This window comes from Eriocheir sinensis, chromosome 37 (assembly GCF_024679095.1).
Source record: "Eriocheir sinensis breed Jianghai 21 chromosome 37, ASM2467909v1, whole genome shotgun sequence".
NCBI classification, from domain to species: Eukaryota; Metazoa; Arthropoda; class Malacostraca; order Decapoda; family Varunidae; genus Eriocheir; species Eriocheir sinensis.
In genome coordinates, this window is record NC_066545.1 from 2,480,005 (window position 1) to 2,491,940 (window position 11,936).

Below are 11,936 nucleotides of genomic sequence, written 5' to 3' on the forward strand. Positions count from 1 at the left end.
CTCTATCCTGCTCCCTTAAACTCCCTTACCTACCTGAAATAACCCCATACCCTCTCCCTTACTTCATAAACTCCCTTATTCCTTTCCCTTTGAGCCATGCCATCCCTAATATCTACCACCAATTACCCCCCATACCCACTATATTGCTCCCTTAAATGCCCTTACCTACCTGAAGTAACCCCATACCCTCTCCCTTACCTCATTAACTCCCTTATTACTCTTCCCTTTCCCTTTGATCCTTACCACCCACAGTATCAGCCACCAGTTACCCCCCATACCCTCCATATTGCTCCCTTAAACTCACTTACCTACCTGAAATAACCTCATAAACTCGATCCCTTATTCCTCTTCCCTTTCCTTTTGATCCTTACCACCCACAGTATCAGCCACCAGTTACCCCTCCCATACCCTCTATATTTCTCCCTTAAACTCACTGACCTACCTGAAATAACCCCACACCCCTATGCCTCCCTTAACTCCCTTACCCCCATCTCTTTCCTCCTTATTCATACCACTCTTAATATCTGCCTCAAATAACTGCATATTCTATACCCTGCTCCCTTTGACTCCCTTACCTACCTAATATAACCTCGTACCCTCTCCCTTACCTCTTAACTCGTTTACTCCCCTTTCCTTCACCCCTTGCCACCCCTGCCCTAACCCCTGCCACTTTGCCCTAAGCCTTGCCACCCCTGCCACCTTGCCCTAAGCCTTGCCACCCCTGCCCTAACCCCTGCCACCCCTGCCCTAACCCCTGCCACCCTGCCCTAACCACTGCCACCCCTGCCTAAGCCTTGCCACCCCTGCCCTAACCCCTGCCACTCCTGCCCAAACCCCTGCCACCCCTACCATAACCCCTGCCACCCCTGCCCTAAACCCTGCCACCCCTGCCCTCCCTCCTGCCACCCCTGCTCTAACTCCTGCCACCCCTACCCTAACCCCTGCCACCCCTGCCCAAACCCCTGCCACCCCTTCTCAAACCCCTGCCACCCCTACCTTAACCCCTGCCACCCATGCCCAAACCCCTGCCACCCCTGCCACCCTACCCTAACCTCTGCCACCCCTGCCCAAACCTCTGCCACCCCTACCCTAACCCCTGCCACCCAACCCTAACCCCTGCCCAAACCTCTGCCCCCCCTGCCCAAACCTCTGCCACCCCTGCCCTAACCCCTGCCACCCTACCCTAACCCCTGCCACCCCTGCCCAAACCTCTGCCACCCCTTCCCTAACCCCTGCCACCCCTGCCCTAACCCCTGCCACCCTGCCCTAACCTCTGCCACCCCTGCCCTAACCCCTGCCACCTCTGTCTTAACCCCTGCCCTAACCTCTGCCACACCTGCCCTAACCCCTGCCACACCTGCCCTAACCTCTGCCACCCCTACCCTAACCCCTGCCCTAACCACTGCCACCCCTACCCTAACCCCTGCCACCCCTGCCCAAAACTCTGCCACCTCTACCCTAACCCCTGCCAACCCTTCCCTAACCCCTGCCACCCCTACCCTGACCTCTGCCACCCATGCCCAAACCTCTGCCACCCCTACCCTAACCCCTGTCACCCCTTCCTTAACCCCTGCCACCCCTGCCCTAACCCGTGCCACCCCTGCCCTAACCCCTGCCACCCCTTCCCAAACCCCTGCCACCCCTACCCTAACCCCTGCCACACCTACCCTAACCCCTTCCACCCCTTCCTTAGCCCCTGCCACCCCTACCCTAACCCCTGCCACCCCTGTCTTAACCCCTGCCACACCTGCCCCAACCCCTGCCACCCTGCCCTAACCCCTGCCATCCCTGTCCTAACCTCTGCCACCCCTTCCCTAACCCCTACCACCCCTGCCCTAATCCCTGCCACCCTGCCCTATCCCCTGCCACCCCTGCCACCTCTGTCTTAACCCCTGCCCTAACCCCTGCCACACCTGCCCTAATCCCTGCCACTTTTGCCCTATCCCCTGCCACAGCTGCCCTAACCCCTGCCACCCCTGTCTTAACCCCTGCCCTAACCCCTACCACACCTGCCCTAACCCCTGCCACCCCTGTCCAAACCCCAGCCACCCCAGTCCTAACCCCTGCCACCCCTGTCCTAACCCCTGCCACCCTGCTCTAACACCTGCCACCCCTGCCACAACCCATGCCACCCCTGCCCTAACCCCTGCCCCCTTCCCTAACCTCTGCTGTCTCGCCAGGGGGATGTCGCCTTCACGGACCTCTCTGGCCTGCTGTACCCTGCCGTCAGTGTCAACAGGAACGTCACCGTCACCCTACACACGGCCCTCGACCCCCCCCACTCCGACTACGACAGCCAGTCAGACACCTGAGACCCCGCCCCCCCGCCCCAGGAATCCCCGGGGGCGCGGCAGACTCCCGCGTGCCCCCAGCCTGCCCAGCCCACCCTGGCACCCCAACCAGCACCCCAGCACACGCCTCCGAGGGTCTCTGAGGGCACAGGGGCCTTACTAACGACTAAAGGACAGGCACAAGCAGCCACAGCACCAGAGGAACCCACAGGAAGCTCCATTAAAGCCTCAGGTGTGTCCCAGAAAGCTCCAGGGTCCCAAAATAAATCTTCAGCACCCTCGGACAAAGCTACAGGGTCTTCTGATAAAGCTAAAGGATCGTCAGACAAAGCAACAGGTGGGTCTCAAAAAGCTACAGTTTCCCTTAAGTCCACAAGTCCTTCTACAGGGGCAGAAGAAACATCGACAGGTCCATCCCAAGGTGCTGCTGCAGGGCCCAAATCATCTACGGGACCCTCTTCCAAACCCACGTCGGTCTCGTCCAAAGCCATGAACTCCAAATCACAGAAGCCTGGAGGAACGTCACAAAGACTCTCAGCAAAGACACGTGCGAAGACCACTACCTCCACCACAGCCACCACCTCCACAGCCACAGCCTCCTCCACAACCAAGACACTAAAGAAGAACACGACCACCACAGCATCAAAAAAGACCAAGGCGGTGACTTTCGCAACGCCACAGACAGATGCCACAGACTTGCAGACAACCAACACCACTACCACAGAGGCTACTAAAACAGCTGCCAAGACTCCTGAATCAGATTTGAAGTCCCCACAGACACAAACAGCCATACAGCCCTCACAAACAGCCCCCAGCACCTTTAACACAGCCACACCAGCCCCCCTCAAGAGAGTCCCCACTAACCCAGCTCTTCACACCTGCTTAGAAATGGAAAAGGAGGAAAAGCTGAAGGAAGAAGAGGAAGAGGAGAAGACTGAACTGTAGTGAATGGAAGAGAAAGAAAATAGAGAAAATAATGGAAAGAAAGAAGAAAATAGAGTAATTGTAGGCATATTACACATTTTCTTATTTTTTCTTTAATAGTTTCACATACGTGGCCAGATATTGAAATTGAGCAAATGTGTTATAGGAAAAAGTGTTAAACAATGATAGGACCCATGCACCTTGTTCATTTGTGTTTGTATTATTGATGCTATGAAGGAAAAGGGACGAATTGGAAGAACAGGCAATAAAGGTGATCAACAGGAAAAGACAAATGGAGAAAAAGAAAGTTGCGTTGAAATGCGGTCGAGACAGAAAAGGAAAATACAAATACCGAGGAAGTGAGAACACAGAAAAAGTGAGAACGAAAATAGTGAAAGTGGATATGGAGAAAAGAATAAAGGAAATGTGAACCAAAAAGAGCAAAAGCAAGACACCTCATGGGAAATTAAGATCAGGTGAGTGCAGGTCAAAACGAAGAGCCGGAAAACAAAACACGACCATGAGGAGAGAGAGAGAGAGAGAAACGACGCCTCCGCAGAAATTCACAGAGGAAATGCTGAAGGCAAAAAGTAAATAGCAAATACAAAGAACAGAAACAGTAAGAGATGCAGCTCGGAGGTGGAGGATTAGGAGGGAGAAAGAAGAATAACAAGGAAAAGCCAGAGAAATGAAGGTTATTATTTTTACCTTTTGAGTTGAACAGATTTTAATTAACTTGGATTTATTTATTTTTTCATTTTTTTTATCTGTTGTTATTGTTATTGTTTTATATTATTACTGTTACTATCATTGCTTTTTGTTATTACTGTTATATTATCATGGCTTTTTTTTATTACCGAACACACCACGCATATCTTCAAGAGGGAATGCAAACACAAAACACATTAATGTATTTCTTCAACACTTACAATTATTTATTTGCACCACTGACCCTTTCCCTTTCTCTCCCTCTCTCTTTTTCTTAAGTTTCCCCTCTTTTCCCTTCCAAAGTTCATCTCCCTTTCCCTCTCTTTCCCCTCTTTCCCTTCAAATTTTACTCCTCTCTCTCTCTCTCTCTCTCTCTCTCTCTCTCTCTCTCTCTCTCTCTCTCTCTCTCTCTCTCTCTCTCTCTCTCTCTCTCTCTCTCTCTCTCTCTCTCTCTCTCTCTCTCTCTCTCTCTCTCTCTCTCTCTCTCTCTCTCTCTCTCTCTCTCTCTCTCTCTCTCTTTTTTTTGCTTCCCTTCTTCTTTCCTTTTAACTTCACTTCACACTTACCTACTTACCAATACTTACGACACCCACACACTTACCTAACTAAACCTTTCAAACAGTTATTTACAAGACCATTCCCTACTTACAGTTTAATTAAGTATAATGATCACCTTTCACCACACTTAGGATGGCTGATGATGGCACAGTGGTTGGTACCCTCTACACCCCCCCAAGAGGTCCAGGGTTCGCATCCCAGCCTCTGCACTTGTTAACCTGTTCACCCACTCACCTGTGTCTGCTCACCTGGTGGGAAGATGGAGGTACACCTGGATTTTGTAGCTAATTTGGGGCTAGTTGGAGAAAGATAGACTGCACACACACACACACACACACACACACACACACACACACACACACACACACACACTACACACATACACACACACACACACACACAAACCTCTTTTCAATTCATCCTGAGTGTGGGAAGGACTTAGTGTTCTCCCCTCCTCCTCCTCTTCCTCCTCCTCCACTGCCCCTGATTTTTCTCATCCTCTTCATGTATTTCCTTCACTTTCCTTGATCCTCTTCCTCCTCCTCCTCCTCTTCTTCCTCTTCCTCCTCCTCATAAACACAACACTACAAAACAACTCCAAGCTAACATGTCACAACCCATCACTGTATTTGCACTGTATTTCATGTTGAGAACTTATTTCACACTCATCAAAAGTTAATAGAAAAAAGTAATAAATGGGTCGTGAAAAGTTGATAGGAACAAAAGTAACATTGGGATCATAAAAAAGTTGAGTGCAAAAATGTAGCATTGAGCTCATAACAAAAGTAGAGGATAGCAAGTAGACTAAACCCCCCCACAAAAAATACTATGACATGTACGGTAGTTCAGAGTTTGAGTATTAGTGACTTTTTTGTGGGTTTGGGGTTTGTAAATGCTGGAGATATATTTAACTTCTTTGTGAATGGTTGATGACCTTAGGGAAGTGCTGGGAAGGTTGATGAGTGCACTGAAGGTAAAAAAGAACTAGCAGTGAGAACAGAAATAGAAAGAGATGAGGCTTGGAAATTCATACACCAAAGTTTTACAAGAGCAAAAGAAGGCACAGATTATCAAGTGATGCAACGAGGAAAAGTTGGTTACAAAAAAAGAAAAAAAAAAAAAAACTAGTGGATTTCTTCATTAGTAAAATCTCATGATGATCAAGGTTGTATATGGAGTTAATTTGATGAGTTGAAAAAAGGAAAAAACATGTAATAAAGTAAATAGAAGCTACATTAATCACAAAAAGAATTGACGAGTGCAACATTCATCAACATGGCTTTTAGAGTAATGAATTCAGGGGTAATTAGAGGACATTTGAATGAGAAATGTCACAGCAGAAAAATATAATTACAAACAGCAAAGCAACATTACGGAGAAGGAAAAAAAATAGTTAACACGGAAACAAGTGCGACAAATTTTATCTTGTGTGGGATTTTAGAGTGATGACGCGGCGTGAAAGAATAACAGCATGGACGGCAATAGACATGATGAAGGACAGGGAAAAACATTGGGCTCTTTTCGACATACGACAAAAAGAAAAAAGCACTCAGAGAAACAACTACAAATGTGTCAGTAATGGTCCTTTTCTCTGTATTCGTAAACTTTCATATATTTTCACTTCATTCCCGTCAGCAAAATAGTTCATTAAAGTTGACCTTCACAAGACATCAATCAAAAATCATAAACATTTCATCACCCATCATAATCTACACACACACACACACACACTCCCATACACAATTCACTCTAATAACATTTTCCCTCATACAGTGAAACAGATTATTATTTTTTCACTTAACTTATTTTTTTCAAGGTTTATGTTCATGAGGTACTACATAATTAGAAAATAAAATAGGACATGACCTGGGAAGTACCAGATAATGGTAATAATAATGGAAATAATAGTTGTGATAATGTAAAGGTAATTAGGTCTGGTAATGGTGTCGACTCTTCAGTGGTCTGTCTGAAACGATCCATTAGTTAAGGTTGGAAGAAGATGAGAGTCGCAGGTTAACGAGCCAACGAGGGGCTGGGCCAATTAGCATCACCTGTCGTAATTACCTGCAGCATAACGGCCCCGCGCAGCACCAGGGACGGTAATTGTTTGAATGTAATTATCTCGACAAGTCCATTATATGTAAGATTATATTTTTACACTATAAAAAGTATTATTATTATTACTTTAAAAATATGTAATTATAAGAGATTGAACAAGGACAAAGTTTACCCCCCTCTTTCCCAATTCTTCTCTCCTTCTCCCGCTCTCTCCTCTCTTCTCCAAATTCCCCTCTCCTTGTCCTCTCCCCTTTCCTAATTCCCCTCTCCCCTCTTCTAATTCTCTTTTATTCTCTCTCTTCCTCTCTTCCTTCCTTCCCATGTTTTGCTCCATCTCCTTCTAATTCCCCTTTCTCCCTCTCTTCTACTCTCTTTTCCCTCCTAATTTTATCTATATCCCTCTCCTAATCCCCTCTTCCCCTTCTTTTTCCCTCTCTTTTCCCTCTCTTTCCCCTCTTTCCCTTCAGATTTTACCCCTCCCCCTCTCTCTCTCTTTTGCTTCCCTTTTTCTTTCCTTTTAACTTCACTTCACTTTAATTTCACTCTCCATCCCTTCCCCTCTTCCTTCTCCACTTACCTCCAGTCCACTTCCTTCCCCCCACATCCCTCCCTTTCCCCTCACCTGCAGGAAATAAAAAGTATATAATTATAGTCAGGTGTTAATTAGAAAGCTACAGGTACATTAAGGAAATGGAAGGAGTGCATCAGTGATTTTTTTACATTTATACAGACGGCATTTATCTCGGCTGTTTTTCTCATAGTCGCTCTGCCTTTCCCTCTTCCTTCCCCCTTCCCTCCCTTCCCCCTAACTCTTGCCCCTTCCTTCCCCTTCCCCTCTCCTCCCCTCTCCCCCATATCACCAGAAAGCCCCCAAATTCTCTCCTGTACAGTTTGTGTTGTAGTGAAATAGAGTATGACTATTGTAGGATTAGCACACACACACACACACACACACACACACACACACACACACACACACACACACACACACACACACTAAAAAAATGTAAATAGCATTACCTTCTACCCCTCCTTTTTTTCTCTTTTGGAATTCTGTAACTTTTATTTGTATGATTTTATTTGCATTTTTTTTTTCAATACTGAGATGATTCCGTCGGCGTCACTCATGCATTTGGTGTGTACATAGATATTTACAGGAAATTAGTTCACTGATGTTCTTTAATCTAATTGCTTCACATATATATTTTTTTTTAAGTTTACCTTTGAAATTCCGCAAAAAAAGCAATACAGTCGTGGCATTCAGTTTCATTTCAATATTTTTTTCCATGCGTCTGGAATCATTTTCAATAGTCAAAGTAACGGAGATGTCAGTTTTCAATTTTTTGTTTCCCATTTTCTTTTTGCGGAACAGTAAATATGTTTAAATTCTGTCACATCATTTTTCACCTTTTTTGTATTTTCTTTTTCGTCTGTGTTTTACCAAAGAGTTTCCGTACACAAGACTCGTAAACACGGTAGGAATGTAAGGTCTCGGGAAGTGTAAATACTGAAGGAGGAGGAATGGCTTAAGACTTACACCCACTCACCCGCTCACCCGCTTCACCTTCCAATAATTGGTTTGCACACCTGCAGAGGATCCCAGCGAGGAAAAAATAATACACAGTAAAGAAATATATTGCCTGGAGAAAACAGATAATGGAGTTTTTCTTTTTATTTATTGTTTTAAGTGAAGGATTACAAGTGTGTATATTCATGGAAGAATGTAATCTTTTAGCTGAGTAAATGAAGTTATGACAGGGAGCTGCATTTGCTATATAATTTTAAGTTTTCTTTCCACACACTCAAAAGAAGTCTAGAATGAAGTTGCATTTTTAACCACATAAACTGAGAGACTTAACAATTGAAAATGAATATACTACGAGGAATAGCGATGAAGATACATTGCTCATGATAGCTGACAAATATATGTAAAGAAATGATAAATATGAATTTCAATGTTGTCATAAATACATGTAAATAGCATTCATCAAAAATACAATCATCACTTTATCATACATCACCAAAATATTAGGTGATGCTGATGATCTTGATAGTGACAATGATGATGATGATAATGATGACAATGATCACAATGATGACAATGATGACAATGATAATGATGACAAAGAGTGAGAGAGATCCTTCACTTAGTACTCTATTTGACTTAAGGTGAGAATGCATCAGAGCAGAAGCCTTGCCCACTACCCTCCTACCTGATTCTATATATACCTGAAGCCAGATTTCACTTAACCCCTATTGGATCAGCTGTCAACCAATTCCCAGCACCAGACCAGCCGTGCCCTTCCTCTATCACCCATGGGAGGAACTACTTTCCTGGCGTGTTCTCACCTTAGGCTGAACAGTCCGTACCCCAGACCACCACCTTTGCTCTCGACACAACAAACAACCCAATGAAACAAATGACCCGTTCCTTTATGTTGCGTGCCCCTCTACTCAGTCGGTGGTTCCCCGGTTCACCCCGTAACTCAATGTGTTGGTGTGGTCAGTGTCTCTGTGCAACTCAATAACAATAAATAATAACAGTAACAATAATAAAAGTACCGAGGAATGATTAATACTGATATCCGTCATGACTCGTGCATCCCGTAGTGGACCTGACTCATAGTGGACTCTTTTCTTCATCCTTTACTCGGCAAGGTAAACTGATGGACTCCCTTGTGACTCTTTTGGTGCTGTTTGATGATGTAACTGGCATGAGGCAACAGCTGCAGCACCTTCACTGTTGATACGAATTAGTCAGCCCTTCCTTGTTTTTAAATGTTTCTCTTTTTTCTTCTCCTTGTTTCGGTCTTTTTCCATCCTGTTTTCCTGCCCTCCTTCCTGTGCTATATTTTCTTTCTTTTTTTTTCCTGTTAGTCTATCTTTTTTCTTTCCTTCCTTCCTCCCTTTCTTCCCTCTTTTCCTCTTTTTTCTTAATTTCTTATTTTGTTTTTACCTTTATTTTTTTCTTCCTTTTTTTCTCCCTCCCTGCCTATTTTCCTTTCTTCTGTATTTTTCTTTCTTGCTTACTTTCTAACTTCCTTGATCTTCTTCCTTCTTTATCTTCCTCCCTTTTTTCCATCCTTCCTGCCTTCTTTTCCTTTTGGTGAATTCATATATAATTCACTTCTCTCCTTTTTTTCTTGTTTCCCTCAATCCTTTCCCATCTTTTTTCCTTTCTTTTATCCTGTCTTTGATTCCCTTTTATTTTTCTCTCCTCTCCATTTTCCTTCACACAAATAACCAACTAACACAAAAGACGATTCTGATTTACACTGCCTCCTCCTCCTCCCCCTCCCTTCCTCTTGACATATAAAAAAAGTAAATCAAGATAAAAGTAAGTAATTGTATCTTCAGAGGTAGAAAGCCAAAGAAAAAACTAAAAAAAGGAAACAATTATGGTGCTCAAAGAATTAAAAATGAATAAGAAATAAGGAATGAGAGATTAACGGAATTGTGTCCTACTCCTTCGTCTGGTCTGCCTAGTCATTTCTGTCTTGCTGCTTGTCTTCTCTTATTCTGTTCCTTATACTTTTCTTCCTATTTCTTTTACTTCCTCTTTTAGCATTACTTGTATCTTTTTTATATATTTGTTGTCATAATGCATCTTTTTCTATTTATTTTTTACTCCTGTTTATTTGTCTTTTCCTCCTTTTTTTATTTTTTTTTGTCATAACTGGTATCTTTTTCTATTTATTTTTTTATTCCTGTTTCTTTATTTTTTCCTTATTTATCGTCCTTACAATTCTTCATGCTTGGTAATAATTTGTACCTTTTCAGTTCCATCTCTTATATTTGCATAATTAAACATTGATACTCTTTTTCTTTTCTGATTATATATATTTTTCATCAATTTGCATTTTCTTCCTTGATTATAATTTTTTTGCTCATAAAAAATTACCTTCTCTGTTATTCACCCTTTCCCTTTTTCATGTCATAATATCTTTTTTTCTAACTCCATCTTTTTTTTTCCTTTCCTTTCCTTTGATTGGCTGACATTCAGTTTACAGGAAACACTTTGCACAACGTTACTTTCAGTCTTGACTTTGTTGTTCTGTGCCTTCATTATACATCTACTTTCATCCCATTATTTCTCTTATCTCAACCCACTAATCTTTTCCTCTGTATAAAGCAAAGTTTTCACACACAAACAACTTTCGACTAATCAAAAATAATAAAAAAATTTCTATATATATAAATATTTATCAAGCAGAGTCTCTGTGTATGTACGATATGTAACTATGTGTATATGTGTACGTATAGTAGCCGTGTGCGTTCTAGTCTGTGTGTTCCTTTTATGTACGGCAAATAATTCTTAAAATTAAAAACCTACTTTTCGTAAAAAAATGATATTTTTTCTCTCCCTTGCCTGCTTAGTGTCATAAGTGCTAGTTTAAGTATAGAAGTAGCTTTTAAGGGGAAAAATGTTCATAGTAAGGAAAAGCAATAAAGCAAAATTAATTTCTAAGTCAGTGAAATTGAATTAGCATTAGAATACAAAAAAAAATCTGTATGTTGAAAATTATCTTTAACATACAGAATGATAAAAGTTGAAATCGTCAAAGAAGAAGCCGGGCATGGTAAAAAACTTTCTAAAGGAAAATAAATCTGAAAAAGCAAACATATGAAGCAAAGGCCGGAAAAGAAAGTCATGATTGGCCCTTCCCCTCAACCCTCACCCCCTAAAGAAGTGTTATGGGTACAAAATAATATAGTTATAACACTCAAGGGAAAAAGTGCAAAGAATAGAATGAAGTAAGCTATCACAAGCACAGAGACGGCACGTACTCAAACCTGGATGGCGTCCCCTTAGAGTAGCGGTGCGAGGTGAGTGCCAGGCAACAATGGAACGAATTAAGGATTTGTGAGTTGACTGGAACTGTAAGGTAAGTGAACGGTGCTGGGTTGAAAAGTAGCCTTCTGAAACATATTGAAGTGATTAATAATGCAGAAGCTCATTAATTGGCAATGGAGGGTCACAGTCAATATTAATAAAACTCGTAAAATTAAAAATAAATCAAAGTGCTTAGATAATTATTCAAACTACCTTTTTTACAGCCAAACAAAACTGATGAAATAATGAAAGAAAAGGAAGATATGTAATGATGATAAAAATGGTTGATGTTTAAGAATAAGGAAAAAAAACTCAGGAGGATTTATAAAATGTAACTAAGACGCATGTGTGTGTGTGTGTGTGTGTGTGTGTGTGTAAATATATCTTCATTTACAGGTTCTGCTTCATGTTTTTTTTGTTTTTGTTTCATATATTCATCCATTCACGTAATTTCCTCCATTCTCCCTTCCAGTTTCTTTTCACTTTTTCTTCCCTTTCATTTCCATCCTTCATTTCCCCTCTTCTTCATTTTCTCTTCTCTGCTTCCTTTCAATCTTCCCTCC

At 42.7% G+C, this 11,936-nt stretch overlaps 2 protein-coding genes across 2 annotated transcripts in view; both read left to right on the forward strand.

Annotated features, from left to right (window-relative positions):
• Positions 1-2,320, forward strand: part of LOC127008455 (E3 ubiquitin-protein ligase TRIM9-like) — a 71,924-nt gene extending 69,604 nt beyond the window's left edge. Inside the window, exon 10 of the mRNA XM_050880599.1 lies at positions 2,181-2,320. Within this exon, the coding sequence (XP_050736556.1) occupies positions 2,181-2,312 (132 nt within the window). The 3' untranslated portion in view covers positions 2,313-2,320. The remainder of the gene's footprint in view (positions 1-2,180) is intronic.
• Positions 2,316-10,872, forward strand: LOC127008456 (uncharacterized; the record flags this gene model as incomplete). Its single annotated transcript, XM_050880600.1, has 2 exons — positions 2,316-3,909; positions 4,613-10,872. A coding segment is annotated over one exon (921 nt), but the record flags the coding sequence as incomplete, so codon positions are not given.
• Between the last annotated feature and the right edge of the window lie 1,064 nt (positions 10,873-11,936).